The sequence below is a fragment of the Aquila chrysaetos genome, chromosome 9 (assembly GCF_900496995.4).
Source record: "Aquila chrysaetos chrysaetos chromosome 9, bAquChr1.4, whole genome shotgun sequence".
NCBI lineage: Eukaryota > Metazoa > Chordata > Aves > Accipitriformes > Accipitridae > Aquila > Aquila chrysaetos.
The window spans coordinates 30791637-30811953 of record NC_044012.1 but is presented as its reverse complement, the minus strand read 5'-3'; the positions used below and the strand labels follow the sequence as shown (position 1 = coordinate 30811953).

Sequence of the window (20317 nt, the reverse complement as noted above, 5' to 3'; positions counted from 1 at the left end):
GGAGAACAGATTGATGATTGAAGCCAGGCACTTCTTGGAGTTCTTGGACAGGTGCCGATAGTCTTTTCAATACAGAGTTTCTTCTGCCCTGTCTCATGTGAACCCCAGTCACAGGGAAAATTGTTTTTTATAAATTTTAAGCCTCACAAGGCAGGGTCAAGAATTCCACTTCTGTGGATTGAAGCAGATTTACTCTCCAATTATAGCCCTCTCCAAGGGAGTAGATGCAGTTCCAGAGACACCTAGAAGTGGTTGCTCACTGTTCATGTTGGTAACGGTTTGACAGCTGTCTTGTTCTTGTAATGAACCAAAAAGCCCTGGCCATGGCACCTGAAGCAAAATAGGGGTCATATTCTTGTACTGAATGGAAGAACCTTGAAAACAGATACCAACTGGAGTTAACTCATGTACTGAGAAGGTTCAGCTGCCTTGATCTTCTTGGATTTATAATGTGATTTTGTTTTCGTGTTTCATCTGAAGAATTGATTGGTCACTCTGAACTGCTTTCAGCCATGGTGGCACTAACTGGAAAGGCTGCTGAAAGAAGCGGCCTCATCCTTACCTTGCCAAGTGTGACTCGCTGCAAAAGCAGCATCTGGCATATGCCTAGTTCCCTGAAATAGACTGTGATAAACTCCCAGGTACACTGTCTTTCCACAGCAATTCAGAGCCTGAGTGGAGATGCCTGTGATCCACCTTCATGATCAGCAGCACTATCCCACAGACTTAAATTGGGGGAAAAAACACATCTTTGATTCCTGAGTATTTTTATTAAGTTATGTGTGTATTGGATCAAATATGAGTGTGTTTGTCATGGCTGAAAGGGGTTGACTCTTGAGAAATAGAATCTGAGAACCATATCCATGAAGAACTTAGATGCCTGTTTCCTACTTATATGCCTAAAGCCCCATTGATTTCATTAGAAATTATCTCCAGTTAGTGGAAAAATGATAATTTAGGTACCTAAATAGAAATTTAGACTTCTAGAGCCATATGAGATTGCTTTTCAGCAAGTTGTTTAAGCCATACGTATGCGGGGTAACTCCTTGGAGTTTCTTTTGTTATCAGCATCCACATGTTCTGTAAAAGCCAAAAAGCCAAGGGTTTGATGTAATGATTAGTGCGAGCTGATCTAAGTGTATTCCCTCCAGAAGGAAAGTCTCACCTTTAAGGGCCCCTTCCTGGGTCAGTGTTGATCCAGTCAATAAACAGTTATTGGAGTCAGGGATTCTGTGTTTGCTGAGTTCATCTGAGCAGCTTCATGAACGCCGGTGCTGTCCTAGAGTAGGCAGTAGAATATACAGTCTGGGGCAGAAAGGGTGGTGCTGAGGTTGCTTCAGTTGGCAGCTGTGCAGACTTCTGTCTGTGTAAACTGATTGCAGAACCTCCCCAGTTCCCCAAATCTGCCCTTGTGTGTCTTTCCATAATCACCTGAGCCTGGCTGGAGTTCAGGCTTCCGCTTACGCTTGGCTGTGTGTTCCTGTCCATCCTTGTGCTGGTGTAAACCTTTGGGAGTCCCCTGGAGGACTGATAGGGCTGGAAACCAAGCTAGTACAAATAAATAATTAGCTCTACAAATGCTAGTGTTGGCACAAAAGAAGTATTGGGAGTAGGTGGCCAGGGTCAGAGCAGGTCCTACCAGCCCTAGCCTGCACCATGCCATAGTCAAGTGATAACAGAGCCCCATCCTTAAGGATGTGGTTCAACAGAAGCTTGAATTGAAGTCTAGGCTGTTATGGTCCTCTTCCTTTCTTCCCAAGTAGTGTCTGTGTTGCGTGAACGCACAGTGATCCAGATGGGGAATAGATCTGGCTTTCAGCTTCTTTACTGAGCTGGTTGTTGGCTGGATCCACCTCCTGGGTGAACTTGTTCTGTATCATGTCAGCAGTAACACTAGCGCAAGAGCAGGGGAGGGAGCACCAGGCTGAGGTGGGAGGACAGGAGGGAGCGCAGCGTAAGCAGCCGTGAAATACTGCTTCTGGCTTTCTGAAGCTTCTTCATCTCCGTGGCTTTCAGGACGTGCATTTTTCATTACAGACATATGATGAAGTATCCCTGCTAGCTCATTTGTTTGATGGTGTTTCTTTTTTTAGTCTCACATTCTAAAAAATGACTGTATTCTGCTTTATGTTCTGGTACTGAGAGACTAGGATTCAAACATCCTGAGAGATGTAATAAATGCGCAGCTTGCTCATGCCTCTGACGCACTGGCTGTTACCATACAATTTACCATTGCATAGCACAGAGTTACAGGAGCGCTTTCTGTAAACAAGCTACTTTTGGGTACTGGAAGTAGTTTAGCTTGGCAGCTTGGAGTTATCTTGTGCTTACGTATTTGCCATATTTATCCATGAAGTTCCTCAGATGGACCTTTAGGAGGAGGCTGAGCTGTGCTTCTGTTTTCTTAGGGAATCACATAGAACTCTTAACATAGCTACACCACTGCTTGCTGCAAATTGCGCCCCAAAGTGATCATTTCCTTGCTTTCAGAGCTGTGACTTGTGGTCCCTGGGTGTCATTATTTACGTGATGCTGTGTGGATACCCTCCGTTTTACTCCAAACACCACAGTCGGACAATTCCAAAGGACATGCGGAAAAAGATCATGACAGGAAGTTTTGAATTTCCAGAGGAAGAGTGGAGCCAGATCTCAGAAATGGCGAAAGACATTGTGCGAAAGTGAGTCAGTTGAGGAAAATGTTGTATTGCTCTTTGCTTATATTAAGAAATTGGAAAATCACTTGAAAGTGCATTATCACAAAGGGCTTATTTTTCCAAAGCCGGGGGGAATTGTCTGCAGCACATACAGCTGAAAAATTTTCTATTGTATTCAGCACAAATGAAGTCTGGTAAATTTTTTTTTTTTTTTTTCCCGCCCCAACTGTTGTGTTCAATTTTTGATGTCTCCTGTCTCTGAAGTTGCTAGAGTGCATTGTGCCTTCAGCCTTTAAGGGGAACGGGTACACTACCTTGCTCCAGAACAATATAGACGACTGGCTGCCACATCCGCAAGTGCTCTCTAGGCACGTATCTCCTGTGATAATGTTTAAACTCCTGTTGAAATCGGGGGACATTTAGGTGGCATAATAGGATCTGGTACATCTGTCCCTTAAAACCCTGTGCACATAATACACAGTCTAACAGGAGTCAAACGAGAGGCATGGAAAGGGAGATTAAGATCTGTCACAAGGTGTCAGACTATGAGATAAGGTTTTGCATTGATATTTTATTCTAAATGCTAATGGAAACTTTTTTATGCAATGCACATCTCAGTTGCAAATGTTTCAAGGACTGTGATCCCATGGTCCTGTTTGAAAGCAAGAATGTGGCACTGATTAGGTCTTGACCTCACTTATTTTTTAAAACGTGAGGGACTTACTGCCTTTGCTTGTATCACCAGAGGAACTGGAAGGATAAAGGCAACATAAAATAGAAAAAATCAATTGGTTAAATAATTTTAAACTGTCATTGTCTCTCCTGACATACTGTAAAATTTCCAAGGGCTTAACATTGTTTGGAAAGGGTGCTGGGACCTCTTTATAGCAGTGCAGGAGAGCCTACAACTTTTTGCCAAATAAACTGCAGATTATGTTGCAGTGAAACTTCTGTTAATACTGAGGTCAACTCTTTATTCTCACTCAGAAGCTCCACAGTCAATAGGTTTCATTGTCTTTTAAAATGGCCATGAAACTCAGCTCACAGAATGTTGTTACTTGGATTCAGTTCACTTCACTTAATTCTCTCACTAATGTTATCAGGACTCCCTTTCCTGCTTGTCTTTTCCAGCCAGTGAGGCTGAATCTGTGTTTATGGTGCAGGAATACATTTAGACTTTATATAATTCTGGATAAGTTTACATTTTATTTATGTAGACTGCTATTCATGTGGAGTCTTGCTTCTGGAGGTCATATTTTGCATTCAAGCAGCTGCTTCCTTTCAAGCATGTCGAGCTGATTTCTGACCTCAAGCTTTATGAGCTGGAGTGCTTCGTAATAGGTTAGGACTTTGAAAACCTATGGAAAAGGAATGCATGTGTCTTGGGTCTTGTATCAAAACTGAACTTATGACCTGTTTGGCAGCATGGCCTTGCAAGTGAAATTATGAACTAGCCTGTGGTCCTGCTGACATTTTGTAAAAGTTATTTCCACTTTCTTGGTACATTAAACAATTCTGCTTTGCAGCCAGGAAGCTGATTTAGAGTGTTGTCTAAGAAAGCATGACAAACTCATCAAGTCATTCTGTTTCTAATTTAGACTCTTGGGATAACTCGTCAGCACTCTGTGTGAAATTTTACTTTTTTTATTAAACAGTTGTGATTATCATGAGAACAGGAGTTTATCTGCAAAATCTCTTTCCAGGGTTTCAGTCTAGTAAAATTTAATTCCATGGAGTTTTCAGAGATCTCAGAGTAAAGTTCCTTCTTACTTTGAGGTGCTGTAGCCTGCCAAAGTGTCCGTTACTTGAGGCTTTTGGAGGCAGAGAAAAGCCAAGAAGTTGCATGGTGAAATCAGTTAATTCAGCATACAGGTTTCCAACTTTGAAACTTTGCCTTACTTCACCCCACTCAGAGTCCTTGGTATGAGTATAGACTATTATGTGGATGAGCTCTAGATGTGCATTTGCAGAGAGTGTCAGTCTGGATCATTTCCAGTTCATCTGGAAGATAACTTCCCATCTGGGAGGATGTGAATATAGAGTTCAGTAGTACACAGGTATTACTAAAATGGCCTTCAGCACCTTTCTTTTACACTGAGTTGCTGAATATAACTGAATGAGCTGTGATAGTGTTAAAATATCACCACAGCAATGGTCAATGAAGCTGGTAGGTCACTCTGCTTTGGGGTCAGCTTAGTGTTGTAGTTGTTAGGAGGAGTTTCTTTTTTGGCTCCTTTAATGCTTAGAGATTAAGTGCTCTGATCCCAGACAGAGCAGCACATTGTAAATCAGCAAAGACCTCTTTATGGACTGATTGATTCCTCTCCCAGGCTGCTGAAGGTCAAACCTGAGGAACGGCTGACCATTGAAGGTGTGCTGGACCATCCCTGGCTCAACTCCACTGAAGCACTTGATAACATCCTACCCTCTGCCCAGCTGATGATGGACAAGGTCTAAACAACATTTTACTTTATCAGAATGAACCACAGGAGAGCTGGGTAGCTCTTCGATGGTTTGAGTGTTTTCTTTCACGTGGTGTTATGCAGATAAAGAGCTCCCCTTTTGTCTTAATGAGAGCCTAAGATCTTTGTAAGAAAATGGAGACAGTTCCATTTGAAATTTGGGCTAGGAGAAGATGCTCCGAGATGGGTGGTAAAGAGCAGCCATGCGCTAACAAGTAGAGAACAGAGTGTGGCAGTAAACATGCCTGATGACTCTTCTGTCTTTTCTTGTTTTTCCCCATGTTTTATACCTGACTACAGCTATGCCCCCATTAATTAGCAGCAAATGAATAGCCCTTCTTGTTTCCTTTAAACTCTGCTCAAAGAGGAGTTCAGTCAGCACTCTTAAGGTTGTGGACATGAGAAGTAGAGATGATCCTTTGTCCTATCCATCCCCTGTGAGGTCGGGATATGTTGTCCCGCAGTCAATGACTGTAGTTCTAATCATGTCTTGCATAATGCAAACCTGATTTTCGTTATGCATCTCTAAAACAAATAGGATTTTGGTACTTTTTTTTTTTTTTTTTTTTTTGTCCATGGCTAACATTGTCCATGTATTGTTCTTTAATTCACACAGAAGCTAATTAAAACATCAAGTGCAACTCCTTTTCATTCCAGGCAATGGTTGCAGGGATACAGCAGGCTCATGCAGAACAGCTTGCGAACATGAGAATCCAAGACCTCAAAGTCAGTCTCAAACCCCTTCACTCCGTCAACAACCCAATCCTGCGCAAAAGGAAATTACTGGGGTAACTCTCTAAAGCTGTTTTTGAAAGATCAAAGTGTAGGCAGCTGTGATGCCTGGAGAATGATTTTAAGCATGTTACAGGTTCATTCAACTCTTAACCATGCTCCTGAATTTCTGATTTGGTTGACGCACTCTTCATGCTGAAGTGGGTAGTTGGAGTCAAGTAATACTTGCCCAATATGGTGTGTCTTCCAAGATATGCCAGTGAGGGCAGGAAGGAGATTGGATAGTGTTATTGTATTACACAGGTAGTGGAACAGATCCCTTATGAGAAGATGAGTCACGTGTTGAGTAACGTAAGGCAAACTGGGAGAAAGAATTCCAAGATTTTTTTCTGATCCTGACATTTATTTACTGAAAAAGTCAGGCAATGTCTCTCTCTTTGTTTGAGTTACCTATCTGAAAAATAATGGGATAATGCGTTTTAGGATTACCCTTACGTGAATTAATTTAAAGGAATATTTTTTTTTTTTTTCATATTTAAAGTGGCCTTATAATATAGGATGTTGTTATAATTAATGCTAAATCTAGCTCCCTGTCCCAGCTTTCCAGAGAGTGAAAGAGAGCCTTATACTGGTGCAGTTATGCAATGAGTAACGGACTTGAGTTGCATTCAAATTGTAATTGTTTCCTCCTTGTTCTTTTGCAGCACTAAGCCAAAGGATGGTGTCTATATCCATGACCCTGAGAATGGAAGTAACGATTCCAACGTGGCTCTGGAAAAGCTCAGAGATGTGATTGCTCAGTGCATTCTACCACAGGCTGGTAAAGGTTGCCACTTTTAAGAAAGTTACATTCTTAAACATGACAAGACACTGACTTTTTACTGTGCCTCAAGATCACTCTGTGTCAGTGGTGAGGAAAGATAAACAAAACTCCTGTTGTCTTAGTCTGAAGAGGAGAGTGCTGTCTGTGGACTATAATTTTGGTGCAGGCATAATTTTAGTGTCAACAGTGACATGCAGAGCTGTTAAAGTAACTTTCAAACAGCAGCGTCTGCTTTCAAACTGATTTCCTAGTTTGCGTGAGGCAAGGAGGAATAACTGCATGTACTGTTTACTGAACCTCTGAATGTTGCTGCAAGGCAGAATGACAAACCTCCTGTTTATCTTTGTTCACCTAAATAGGAGAGAATGAAGATGAGAAGCTGAATGAAGTGATGCAGGAGGCGTGGAAGTATAATCGAGAGTGTAAGCTGCTGCGAGACACTCTTCAGAGCTTCAGCTGGAATGGTGAGGAATTCCTTCTCTTCCATGGAGGATGGTGCTAATGCCGGGTGAAAGAGCAGTGACCTTCTTGTATGGAAATAAAAACAAATTTCTTGAATTTGTGCCAAACTGATTTAGGTTTTGACACTGTTTCAGTCCTTCTGCTGGCATGGGTGTTCTAGAAATGAGGTTGAAAGTTCTGCTTTAAAATTAATATTTGAGGTTCAGGGTAGAGTTTTCAAAGGCACCGAGTCGTGTAGGAACATAACAGCACAAATGGATCATCGCTTCAGAAACAGCTTTAGCTGTTTTGAGCTGGTTTCCTTCCAGCTGTTTATCACATTCTTTCTGCTGGAGACTGCTGCCCTCATCTATGTCAGCACAAGATCTCTTCTGCTCAGTTTGGGTAGGAAACAGAATTAAACTAGGCCAGCTGCCTTGGAAGTGTTCAGATGGTTCCTTGACAAAACAGGATGGCAGAGGTGTCAGCCCCCAGGAGCAGATGCTGATGAATATGAGGCGACCAGGGGCATCAGCCAGGTTCACAAGGGTTGTGAAGAGGTTGTGCCTCTTCCCTCATTTTGTTTTGTTTGTTTGGTTTTAATTTAGGTTTTTAAGTGCTCAGTTTTTTCAGTGGAACTAGACATCATAATTCATTTTGGTTCCCTTGCAAATGTCCTAAGTTTCTGTGTGAAGCATTGTTTTGTGTTCAGTTGGTGTATAACTGCAGCCATGCTTGCTTTCCTCCTTGTGCCCAGCACCAGCTGACTACCTGTTCTTTTCCTTTCAGGCAGAGGATTCACAGATAAAGTGGATCGACTAAAACTGGCAGAAATAGTAAAACAAGTTATCGAAGAGCAGACAAACTCCCATGACTCTCAATAGCTGGAGCTTCTTAATCTTATTTTTTTTACCATTTAAGATTTATTCTTTAACTGTAAAAAGTATTTTTATGTAAATTAATAAATCATAATTATTTCATTAAATTTCCATACTGCTTGAAAATGCTGTATAGTTGTAGATACAAAAAAAATCATTGGTACTGTAATATTTTTTTAAAACTCAGTTCCTTGAGGTATATATGATCACTTATGTACTGTTAATCATGAGTCCCCCAGACGGGGCAAATTATATTGTTAAAGACCATTCTTTTTCTTAATAACCAGTTGCAGAAGCTGCCTTCCATCTGCTATACATACAGCCAGCTGCAATGACTATGTATGTGAACAAGACAGCCACAGTTTCTCAACACCCTGCTCAGTAAGTACTTGAAGCAAGTGCTGTGAAACACAAACTTCATAGCTACCCTTTGCGCCTAAATTCTGAGTCTTTATGTAGAGGCAACTAAATAGCCTTCTGTTTCGCTAGATGACCCAAGAGCCATGCTTGGCCTTGCCAAGGGCACCTGAGTCCATACGCTTGCTGTATTTTTCAGTTCTGATCAGTAGCCCTCTTTTTTTCTTCCTCATCTTCCTTGGACCTTCTTTAAGGCTTAGCCCTCTTTTTTTTTTTTTTTTTTTTCTTTTTCCTTCTTCCCTGTCTTTCTCACCTTTTTTAAGGCTGAATGGGCCATTCAACATAAGACTCCTCTTCTTATCATATTGTTCAACAGCAGAATAGAAGAATGTTCTAGTTACTTATGTACAAGTTATTTTTATTTTCATGGTGGGATCTTCTATGGACAAAAGTAAGTGGGGTTCATTTGCTTCATCCCCACCTCAGAAGTTGTGCGTGTTCCACCCGTGTACTCCATTCTTTTCTTTCTAGAAGATCCAACACTTGGTGTCAAACTTGTCCTCTTGTTTGAAAGAGATCATCCTGGCAAGGGTCATAGTGCTGCTGTGTGAATCCACCGGTGATCCTTCTCTTGTGTCACCCTTTGGAGTCCAAGCTCCCCATCTCTTTGCCTTCGAGCTCCTCCTGGGGGAGCAACAGATGCAGGGCTGCTCCTTGACACATGTCCTTATGCTGCCTGGACCATGAGGCTGCCCAGGGCAGATTCTTACACTAGTCTGGAACATTGGCTCCAAAAGCTGCTTTTTTAATCTTAATTAAACAAACAAATGAAAAGAATCTGTACATATTTCTAGTTTTCTACCTTCTGATGCTTTTCTTTCTTTTGAGACTGGTCGAAGGCTTTTTATAGAGATATTTTGGTACTAAACCTGTGCAGACGTTGAATGAGTTTGGTCTGCAGACTGAAGTGCCAATTCAGGGCTATTAGTAATGACTCTTGAACATTATTGTTATATTTCATAGCTCATTAATTTTGGGTTTACATTTACAAACCTGAGCCATGAATCTCCCAAGTTACTCTTACAGCAGTCCAGCCTTGTTCTTTTTTGTCTCTTTTCTATACCAGACTTTCTTGCAACCTTTAGCTTGGATGGCAAACCCAGTGTCTGACTCTTTCTATAAAATTTTGTAAACAGTGACTTAGTTTTTCTACATGAAGGAGATACTTCATTTCCCATTCTTCGTCAGCACCTTGTCAGCTTTCTTTTAATCCTGTTGACAGTTTTCCAATGCCTGATTTATTGCAGAGTAAGAACCACAGTCCCTACTTAACCATCACTTTCTCTGATGGAAACAGGGAGTTTTTGTATAAGCCAGAATTGTAGCTCTGACACTACATGGAATATTTGTGCACTGACAGGTATCAATGACAACTGTAGAGAATTTGCAAGCGACGAGAGTATTTGTCATTTCTTAGTGGTATCAGCAAGTTTGCAGGCCCTATTATATGCATTTCTGTCCTTGCCCTAAATTCTAGGTCATGTCAACATCCACACAATCTTTAAACGTAATAGATCATTTCCTTTTTAACTTGAAATCCATGGTTTTTTTTCTGTGAAATCTCATTGTACTGGAACTTCTAAGTATGGCAAATAGAGAAATAAACAAGGAAATCACCTTTGTTTGAATGGGAGTGCAAAAAATTCCCTACAAAAGCACTTTGCAACTCTCCCCTCTGAGGAGGAAAATACTCAGGCAGTTTCTTGGGAGCCAGAAGTTGTTAGCAGAAAAATGGATCAAACTGTAGCGACTCTATGGACAATGCACAGTGCACCCAGCAGAGACTACTGCCACGCCACAGCCTGATACCATCCAAGCACCTTGTGAGCAACACGGGGTGTAATACACTGGGACCTATTTTTTCTCCATCAGGTTCTCTAGTGTTAAAGATGACAGTGGCAAGGCTTGTATGCTGTTGTGTAATGGTCTGTAGGAAATGACTTCAGCCTGTTTCTGCAGTACCGGTGTGTGTTTGGTGTAGTGGGCAGCACCTTGGGATGTGAGAGCAACTGCTGCTTGCCGACATCCGAGGCAGCTCAGAAATAAGCAGAGAAGATGGGATCTGATTAGAGGGTCCCTCCTTTCTTCATGGTCCCTTGACTTACACAACAGAATAATTTCAAGGTGCTCATAGTGAGGTGGGTATGTTTGCGACTGACTGTGAAGTGTGTTTTGGTATCTGGAGGGAAGCCAAATTTCTAAGGGCTTTTGTGATAAGGAACTGCTTTTTATGGATTTACTATAGATTTTATTGTCTGTGATAAATAAGAATGGCCTGATGTAAAATGGAGGTAGGAAGGGACAGATTAAGAAAACACAATTTGAAGATTCAAGGTCAAATGGTTTTATTTCCATGAGAAAGTTAATTTTTTTCCTCTTTAAAAAGTTATGGTTTAGATTTCAAAATTAAATACACTTTAATGGATTCATTTACATATTTTAAAGTAGTATTTTACTTTCTTCTTCCTGTGTTTTTATGTTTTTCAGTTGACATAAATGCAAGATACCTTGTCTTGATTATGGAAGGTTTTACTTGGTAATAAATCTACTGATCCTTTATAGCAGACTGTGAATATTGTAAATATCTTGAGGTAGAAGGGTTGTGTGGGATCAAAGAAGACATTCTTTGTACAAACACTAAAAGGATATGGGAAAGCTCTGTAGGGGTTTTTTTTTTTAGTATTTTATTTAAGAGAAAAATCTGAAATCATTTGACCTTTTCAAAATTTTATGTATATCTGACTTCTGTGACTTGATTATTTTAAACTATATATATATATATATATATATATATATATAAAAAAGTTAGAAGAACTTGACTAGGCAAAAGAGTTTTCAATTGGAAATAGCAACATGTCAAAGTTTTGCTGTCATTACTTCAGGTTTTTCTTTTGGAAATCTGAGTCTGTCTTCATATGCCATGTTTAACTTCTGTGTATTAAAATGTTTCCATTTCTCCTTTTCAGTGTTACCTGTAATATGTTAGTTTATTTTGGATCAGTATTATATTGTAAATATTACGCATTGGTGTATATAAATGATTTTACTAAACTTAAAAGTTCCTGGCTGCTTTTGTTTGGTTCCCAAGTGCTCGTGGTACAGAAGGGAGGAAGGACAGCTGTGGCCTGGAGGTAACAGCAGCGTGCTTCTCCTGCCACCCCTGGACTTGTCCTGCCATGCTCAGTCCTCCGTCCCACCTGCCATACAAATGTGAAAAAGCGCTTTGCTTTATATTTTGCAGGAGTGCCGTGAGGCTTTGAGACGAAAGAATGACTGACAGGATAGGCTGGATAAAGCCCTAGAAAATCTTGTGCTCTGCCTGGCAACATAACCTGAAATTGCCTGTTTTAATGCTGCTTTCCATTAGACGGCAGCAGTACATGCCCAGTACTACTGCTTAACCCCCCAAGGTCTATAGGATTTTTCTTGTAGCTGTGACTTTGGGCGGTCAGGGAAGCGAGGGATGCATTGTTCTGTGTTCAGTGATATTTCCCCTGTTGGGTATAACAGCTCCTCCATTCTGCCAAGTGTGTTCTTTGGGGCAGGAACTAGGAACTGTTTTTTGGGGAATGACGATCTTTGCAGGGTGCCTTTGCTGAGGCTGGCTGAAGTGTGAGCCCTGCAGGGACTTGTGGCAGGACTGGCAACTTGGGAGACACCAGGAGATGAGAAACGGGTCGGCCTTTGTTCAGGCTGGCAGTGCACTTTGCCAGGGAGCACTGGAGTGCTTCTCACCTCTTAGGCAGTCAGCCCTTCTGAACACAGACTAGTGCCGTCAAGCATGGCACTTGTATGCTTTCTGGCTCTGGAAATATTTTTATTCTCCTCAAGCGTGGTTTGCCTGGCTTGTTGACAGCAACCAGATAGACCCTTGTCACCTGAGCATTTCAGAACAAAAGTGGCACTGAAAAGAGGCAGTGGGACAGCTGTGAGTGCCAGTGTGCCCCAGGCCACTTTCTTTGTAAGAGTTAACATCCATCTGCTTGGTACCTTTGAGGAGTTAATAGTGTGTTGGATAGTGAGTGGCTGTCAGAGCATCCATAGCATTGGGAAGGGAAGTGACAGAACAATTTCCAAGCATCCTAGGAGTATTTAAGGCAGCCAAACCAGCTGCAAGTGCCCTATAGAAGTGGCACAAGAAAAGACTCTCCCTTACTCATAGAAGGCTGTGTGGCCCAAAGAATGCCTCTCCCTTTCCAGCAAGAAAACTCCCCTGGAATAGTTAAAATGTTCAGTGACACACGCTCAGCTGAGTGAGGAGCCCTGCAAGGATATCTGTCAACAGACACTGAAGGCTCTTACTGCTGCAGCTGAAGGTCCCATTAGCAACCAAATCATTGTTTCCTGGGTAATCTTCTATTGCTTTCCACTTATGAATGCTTAATCCCCTTTTAAACAAATTGCTGTAGCAGTGCTGGCTCATCAGGCTCTCAGCAAATGGGGTCAGCCCAAGTAGGGTGCAGCAGGCTTTTAGTGATGAGATATAGGGTGTATTTAATGCACTACTTGCTCCGGGCTCTGCCAGTTCCCGGGGGCACGGGTCCCATTCTCCCCATGGAATGTTTGCGTTTGAAGTGGGGCTGGAGAAACGGTTGCCCCTTGGGCCCTTCCGTTCCAGCCCCAAGAGGAGCTCTGCCCTGGTTTCCTACCCTGTACCAGGTCTTTCACTGTGCTGCTTTGCTCTGTTGCAGTTGGATGGCAGGCTGGCTGGCTCCTGGCGTGTCCTACCTCCCCGTTGGACAGGTAGGTGAGGAAGAGCTAAGAATGGATGAAGGGAGCAGGCAGCTTGAACCTGGCTGCAGACTGAGTGGGGAGAAGAGAGCAAAACCCTGAGGGAAGGTGTCCTGGGGGTGAGAAGGGATATTTGCTGCTGAGTTAAAGGCAGCTTTTCTGATGTCTCATCATCCATGTTTTCCTCTCTTTCCTCCAGCCTGGGAGGCAGTGAACATGGCTCCAAGCCAGACACAGCCAAGGTGCACCCCAAGGGGTAGAGGCATTCTTCTCCTCGGACTGGGCTTCTCCTTCCTGCTCCAGGGGCTCCTGCTGCCCTACGCAGACTGCAGCCCCCAGCCCTCTTGGGGCTACACAGCCTATGAGATAGTCATTCCAAGGAAACTTGGCCCCAAGGCAGGGAAGGCCAGCCAGGACCAAGTGTCCTATGTCATCAGCATTCAGGGGGTTAATTACACGATTCACCTCAGGCAGAAAGACTTTGTAATAAAAAAATTCCCCGTATTCACTCGTGACTCCCGAGGGGAAATTGTAGCTGAACAGCCCCATGTGCCAGCAGATTGCTATTACCATGGCTATGTGGAAGGCATCCTGGACTCTGCAGTGACTCTGACTGCCTGCTCTGGGCTCAGAGGACTGCTACAGATTGGAAACTCAAGCTACAGCATCGAGCCCCTGGCAGCTTCCACCATGGCTGAGCATCTTCTGTTGCAGAGGGAGAAAGCGGTTCTTGGAACGGTGATGTACAAAATGCCCAATGAAGGTGGACAATTTCCAGGTCCCAGTACAGCAACAGGGCAGTTCCAGCCCCAAAGGCACACACGGTATTTGGAGCTCCTTGTTGTGGTGGACAAGGAAGGTTTTGATGCCTTTGGCAGAAGTGTAACTAATGTGACACTGGAAGTTATTGAAATAATCAATCTGGTGGATGGACTGTTTTACTCTTTCCGCCTTCGTGTCTTGATAACTGCACTAGAGGTTTGGGTGGAGAAGAACCCGATCAGTGTTACCGAAAACATAACACAGGTCCTTCACCATTTTAATCTTTGGCAGAAGCAGCAAAGGCTTACGTATGCCATGCATGACGTGGGGTGTCTATTTGCCTCTGTGGACTTTGATCATGGTACGAGAGCATTGCACATGGGTGGCAAATCCAACTTCGCCAGTGCATGTGATAGAAAACGTGGCTCTGCTGTTGTATCATTTGCAAAACGGCCTTACATGGACACTGCTGTCCATGTCGCTCGTGTGTTAGGGTATGTCCTTGGCATGGAGCACGATGACAGATACTGCAGATGTGGAAACACCTCTAAATGCATCATGAGTGCACATGGCACAGTGAACTATCAATTCAGCAACTGCAGCAAAAAGCACTATTTTGATTTTATAGTATCAGGGCAAGGATTCTGCCTTAATAATGCCCCGGAATTGGTAATGACATTTGCACTGCAGCGCTGTGGGAATGGCGTCCTGGAGGTTGGGGAGGAGTGCGACTGTGGCTCAGAAATGCAGTGTAAATTGGATCGTTGTTGTGACAATACTTGTCAAAAAAAAAAAGGAGCCATTTGCACTTCTGGAGGCTGCTGCAAGAATTGCAGACCTCTTCCTGAAGGAGAGCTGTGTAGGGAGAGTGCTGGTCTGTGTGATTTGCCCGAGTATTGCAACGGGACATCCGAGCACTGCCCAGCAGATGTGGCCAAGCAAGATGGAACTGTGTGCACTGAGGATGGGTACTGTTATTCAGGCAAATGCCAATCTCGCACATTACAGTGTATGAGTATCTTTGGCAAGGAAGCAGAGCCTGCTCCACTACCATGTTTCCAGGAGGTGAACATGAAAGGCGATCGGTTTGGCAATTGCTGGGGAGATGGGGCAGATGTCAACTTTCAGAAATGTAAGCTAGAAAATGTCCTGTGTGGGAGGGTGCAGTGTACGAATGTTAGACGTCTACCTCAGCTGGAAGATCACACAACCATCATTCAAACCCCAGTGGGTGGTACCTGGTGTTGGGGTACAGACTACCACTTGGGTGTGGACATCCTGGATGCTGGAGTCATTAAGGATGGCATGCGGTGCGGTGAGAAGAAGATCTGCATTAATCGGACGTGTGTCCCTGAGGAGAAGTACTTGACATCCCACTGTTCTGCCAAGAGAACATGCAGAGGAAAAGGTGTCTGCAACACTAGAGGTAACTGCCACTGTGACAACGGCTGGGCACCTCCCTACTGCCAGTTTATTGGCTTTGGAGGCAGTGTTGACAGTGGGCCTGCGCCGGTCACTAAAAAGGGGCTTTTTAGGTTCCTCATCGGGATGACCGTAATAACTGTTGCTGTTCTGGCGCTCGCAGCACTTGTCATTGTGCACGTGAGAATGCTCAGAGTAACCCAAGCATTAAACAGACTTGTTGGATGCTTTTCGGCTAGAGAACGGGCTCCTGAGGAGGATGTGAAGGACCGGGTGGAAGAAGACGGCTCAAAATCAGCTGAGAGTCAAAAATCCCCTGTGTAGGACTTCATGTGGCAGCAGTGGAAAGCTGGACTCAGTCAGTTGCTAGATTCAGACTCTAGCTGTGGTGGACTCATTTAAAACTGATCTAGATGCAAGTGTAGAGTTAGGAGACCTACTTTTTATTCTGTAGAATAGCAAAATGAAATTGTTTTGCTTGACTTCACGCCATAGGAGAAAAAAAGTCATTGACAAAAATGACAGGGGCACTCAGGTTAGTTTAAAATCTGCCTGCTGGTTTACACTGATAGACACAGGCTGAGCAAGGAGGATCCTGGGGTGGCTGAGGCAGAGCCTTCTGCAAGGCAAGAGCAACAGTTGTGTCTCAGCCCAGAGCATGGGGGTCTGCAGCAGCGAGTCCCCCTCTCCACTAAACATGCAGTTCCCAAAGGACACCTGCTCTTCCCTCTGAGCAAAGAAACTCCACTACAGCTCATAGGAAGGGGTTCAAACTGTCCACACCACTGTATAAGCCTCTTGTCTCCACACCCTATAGCTGCCTCCTCCGGAGCTGGGGTCCCAGGCAGAGTGTCCACCTTCAAGCCCATCCTGGGCATACCTGAGCACCTCCTCTGCAGCACCGCAGCCCAGGAACAAACACGAGCTGCTGAAAACATCAGGTGATGTTAAGCGGGAGACAAGAGGAGGGAAAAAAGGGCTCTGAGTCTTGACTACAGGAGAAGAAGATGTGGAATATATCTGAAAGGAAATAGGGAAAGAAGAGGGAAAAAAATTAATTAATGCTCACGTCAGTGGCCTCTGTGCAAAGTACAAAGCTGGCAGGATCATTTGGACAGGAGCTTGCAGGAAGGCTTTGAGCAGGTAAAGAAACTGTCAGCAGCATCCGATCCCTGCCAGGCTGAGCTGACAAAAAAGCCAGGCTGCTGCGGAGGTGTCTGCACAAGCTGGAAGCAGTGGGTGCAGGAGCAGCACGGAAGCATAACAAGGATAGTGCAAAAAAAAAAAAAGAAAAAAAACCCCAAACATTTCAGCTCTTCCCAAAGAAGCAGATGAACGCTGGGGAGCAGGAGCACTTCATCCTAGAAAAGGGCATTTAGCCCACTGGAATGGGCTATTGCTCACCTCCAGGCAGACCTGCTTAATGATAAATTCAGAGCTGCAGATATTGCTACCTGCAGGTGCTCATGTGCAGCTGGCGGTTAGCATAAGATTGTATGAAATGTGTTTTTCTGTGTATAAAAAGCTGTGCCTGACATCTGACAGGCACAGGTCAGGCGTGTGGGGGTAACCACTGACCGATGCCCTGCAGGTGGTGTTTACAGCAAGGGTCTCCAAAGAAAATATTAGAACATTGGAAGTACAGGCATATGATTTATAAATAATTAAATATGCATATATTGGGGGTGCTCGCTCAGAATATTTTTACTGATAGAGGTGTGTAATTAAGAAAAATATCTGGAGCCCACTAGTTTACAGACTGGCAAAGGAGGCGAGGCAGTAGCCAAGGGGCATCAACATTTGTTAATTTGCTGTGAGGAGTGTTATTGTGGTTAATTCTCAAATTCACGATCCATAGGCAATCTTTGGGCCTGGACCCCACCTTGGGGAGGAGGAGAGGGTGGTGAAGACCCATGGCTCCCCACATCTCACCGAGCGGCAGGGGAGCGGCTCTGAAGATCAACCGCACCTCCCTGGCTGCAATGGCCACCCCACAGTGCCCCAGTGAGAGAAACACAGAGGGAGTGGGTGCCCTTCATCCCTGTCACCTCACAGGATCACCCATGGCCCCTGCGTCACGGCCTCACTCCACCCCGGCCTCATGTCGCAGCCAGCTGGCAGCATGGTGGCTGGGAGGGGTGGCAGTGCTTCCAGAACCTTCTCAAGGCACACTGAGGGGAACAGCCACCCCTCAGGGCAGCAGTGTGGCATGCTCCTTTGTCAGGTCCTGTGCCAGCCCTGAGGGGATAACTCTGGCATGGCCACTGCCTGAGCGCCTCAAAGGAGAGAGGGTTAAGATGTCTGTGCGAGGGTTGGCAGGACCCTCCTCGAGGCATATTACTGCCATTTTGAAGGCGTTCGTGATGAGATGGCTCCAGGCACATCATGGCGGATGGGGGAAAGCCCTGCTCCTCAGGCTGGGGGTCTGGGCAGTGTTGGTGGCATCTCTCCTCCCTGGGGCAGGCAGCCATCGTCCACTGCCGGGCTACGCTGTCCATGAGATAGTCCGGCCAAGGAAACTGGCCCCCAGGGTGGGAAAAGCTGTGGAGGAAGAAGTGTCCTACGTCCTCAGGGTGGAGGGGGACAACCGCATCATCCACCTCACACAGAACAGAGGACTTCTGGTGAAAAACCTGCCAGTCATCACATACAGCCCCAGGGGGACAAGAGTGGTGGAGCAGCCCCATGTCCCCGAGGAGTGCTACTACCTGGGCTATGTGGAGGGCAGCCCTGGCTCCCTTGTCACACTGAGCACCTGCTCGGGTCTGAGGGGGCAGCTGGAAATTGGGAACTTGAGCTATGGCATTGAACCTGTGCCGGGGTCCCTCACCTTCCAGCACCTTCTCTATCGGCGAGAGAAGACCCAGAGCAAGCCCTTGATGTGTGGATTGATGGATGAGGTGATCCAAAACCAAGTGGGTGGGATGAGAGCTAAAACAGCCTTAGGAAAGTGTGACTTCTCTCAGAGACTGAAGCATACCATGTATGTTGAGATATTTGTCGTGGTGGACCACTATCTGTTTTCCTTCCAAGGAAGCAATGAGACCTCTGTGATGCTTCTGGTTACAGATACGATCAATTTATCCGAAACATACTACTATCCTCTGAAGCTTCGCATCTGCCTGATCGGGCTGGAGATCTGGACACGCAGCAACTTCATCAGGTACAGCCAGGATATAGAAGAAGTTCTTAAAAATTTTAATGACTGGGGAAATAGGGATCTTTCTCAGAGGATGGAATACGACATTGCACATTTATTTACTTACATGGACTTCGGACTAATTGTTGGGCTGGCGTATGTAGGTAGCATCTGCCACCCTGGTTATCAATCAGGCATTGTATCACATATACGGAGAGATTTCATAACCTTTTCAATTATTTTTACTCATGAGCTGGGTCACAACCTGGGGATGGAGCACGATAAAAAGGAGTGTGTGTGTGGAGAAGCCACCAAGTGCTACATGACGGGAGACTCGCTCGACGGCGCCAAGGCTTTCAGCAACTGCAGCAGGCAGAGCTACTTAGACCTGATCAGTAGAGGGCATGGCGACTGCTTGTGCAACATCCCAGAGCCCCACCAACTCTTCCATTTTAAACATTGTGGCAATAAAGTGATCGATGAGGGAGAGCAGTGTGACTGTGGTGGGTCACAGGACTGCCGAGGCAATCCCTGCTGTCACCAAAACTGCAGGCTGAAGCCAGGGGCCGTCTGCTCCATTGGGCAATGCTGTCAGAAATGCCACTTTCGTGCTGCAGGACACAAGTGCAGGTCAGAGGTGGACGAGTGCGACTTGCCTGAATATTGCAACGGGACTTCTGAGTGGTGCCCGGAGGATTTGCACATGCACGATGGGACGCCATGCAGCAACGACAGCTACTGCTACCACGGGAAATGTGCGACCTATGACAATCTGTGCAGAAAAGTCTTTGGGAAAGAAGCTCGGGGTGCTCCAGAAAGTTGCTTCAAAAAGCAGAACATGAAAGGGGATCGGTTTGGCAACTGTGGCGGCGATGGGACCAAAGTTGGTTTTGTGGGATGTAAACCCCAAAACGCTCTGTGCGGAAGGCTGCAGTGTGTCAATGTGAAGAGGATACCTGTTCTGGAGGGGTCTGAAACCATCATTCAGATGCCAGGCCCTGAGGATTGGTGCTGGGGCACAGCCTACCATGCCAGCATCGATATACCTGATATCGGAGGAGGGCTTGATGGCACCAGATGTGGGCCAAAGAAGATCTGTATTAACAAGACATGCACAGATGCCATGGTCAGGACGAAGTGCGATGGGAAGATTTTGTGTGGGGGGAAAGGGGTTTGCAACAACCTCGAACACTGCCACTGCGAAGCTGGCTGGGCTCCTCCGGACTGCCAATTCCATGGCCTGGGAGGGAGTGTGGACAGCGGCCCTCCACCGCCTCTCATGATGTCCATGGTGGACGTTGTCCAAAATAAAGTGTTTGGGACAGTAACTGGGATCACAGTTCCCATTGCCCTTGTTCTGATTGCTCTCCTCATTGCTGTAACCAAATACAGAACAGCAATAACTGCGTTTTTCAGTACAAGTTTAGCCACAGAGAGAAGTAAGACTCCTGCAGATGAGGAGCAGAGTATGGAAGAAGATGTTTAAAAAACCATGAAAGCAGTGGGAAACCCACCAGCTGAGGTTTGGAAAGGACTAGAGGCCCCGTGGGTACACCCCTGAAGCTGGACTGCTAGTGCCAGGAGATTTTCCACAAAGTAATTTACACAATGTAACTGTGTAAACTGTATGAAAGTTAACTACACAAAACAAGTATTTCCTCTTCTTGTATTACCTACTATGTAAATAAAATTGGGTTGGATCCAAAAAGTGAAGCTGTTAGAAAACAGTGTCTAAAAGTTAGAGAGTTGTTTCCAATGCAGCTAAAGATCTGTTTTATTTTCTGTAGAACAGTGGGACTTTAGTAAATAATTCACTTGAGCATCTAAAAGATTATAGACAGATTCATGCGAAGCCC

The 20317-nt window shown here is 44.8% G+C and overlaps 3 protein-coding genes across 9 annotated transcripts in view; all 3 read left to right on the top strand.

The window, feature by feature from the left end:
* Positions 1 to 11458, top strand: part of MAPKAPK5 (MAPK activated protein kinase 5) — a 27182-nt gene extending 15724 nt beyond the window's left edge. For 3 of the 5 annotated variants that reach the window (XM_030025140.2, XM_041125929.1, XM_030025143.2), the window contains 6 exons: positions 2491 to 2678; positions 4985 to 5105; positions 5774 to 5904; positions 6553 to 6674; positions 7031 to 7135; positions 7902 to 11458. In XM_030025140.2, the coding sequence (XP_029881000.1) occupies positions 2491 to 2678; positions 4985 to 5105; positions 5774 to 5904; positions 6553 to 6674; positions 7031 to 7135; positions 7902 to 7996 (762 nt within the window). In that variant the 3' untranslated portion in view covers positions 7997 to 11458. Of the gene's footprint in view, positions 1 to 2490; positions 2679 to 4984; positions 5106 to 5773; positions 5905 to 5984; positions 6200 to 6552; positions 6675 to 7030; positions 7136 to 7901 lie in introns of those variants that run through there. The other 2 variants (XM_030025141.2, XR_005933166.1) reach the window with 2 other exon arrangements.
* Positions 8287 to 15745, top strand: LOC115345771 (disintegrin and metalloproteinase domain-containing protein 21-like). 2 transcript variants are annotated; one of them, XM_030025137.2, is made up of 2 exons: positions 8287 to 8371; positions 13338 to 15745. In XM_030025137.2, exon 2 carries the CDS (start codon positions 13355 to 13357, stop codon positions 15644 to 15646), a length of 2292 nt encoding a protein of 763 aa, XP_029880997.1. In that variant the 5' UTR covers positions 8287 to 8371; positions 13338 to 13354; the 3' UTR covers positions 15647 to 15745. The 2 variants fall into 2 exon arrangements, with proteins under 2 accessions (XP_029880997.1, XP_029880996.1); XM_030025136.2 differs by lacking the exon at positions 8287 to 8371 and adding an exon at positions 11723 to 13150.
* LOC121232384 (disintegrin and metalloproteinase domain-containing protein 20-like) lies at positions 15239 to 20317 on the top strand. 2 transcript variants are annotated; one of them, XM_030025134.2, is made up of 2 exons: positions 15239 to 15326; positions 17181 to 20317. In XM_030025134.2, exon 2 carries the CDS (start codon positions 17236 to 17238, stop codon positions 19945 to 19947), a length of 2712 nt encoding a protein of 903 aa, XP_029880994.1. In that variant the 5' UTR covers positions 15239 to 15326; positions 17181 to 17235; the 3' UTR covers positions 19948 to 20317. The 2 variants fall into 2 exon arrangements, with proteins under 2 accessions (XP_029880994.1, XP_040981862.1); XM_041125928.1 differs by lacking the exon at positions 15239 to 15326 and adding an exon at positions 16386 to 16465.

Coding starts and splice junctions, on each gene's coding strand:
- LOC115345771 (XM_030025136.2), top strand. CDS start 12,967: ATGTTTGCGTTTGAAGTGGGGCTGGAGAAACGGTTGCCCCTTGGGCCC. Junction 13,151..13,337: donor CCTACCTCCCCGTTGGACAG/GTAGGTGAGGAA, acceptor TCTTTCCTCCAG/CCTGGGAGGCAGTGAACATG.
- LOC121232384 (XM_030025134.2), top strand. CDS start 17,236: ATGGCTCCCCACATCTCACCGAGCGGCAGGGGAGCGGCTCTGAAGATC.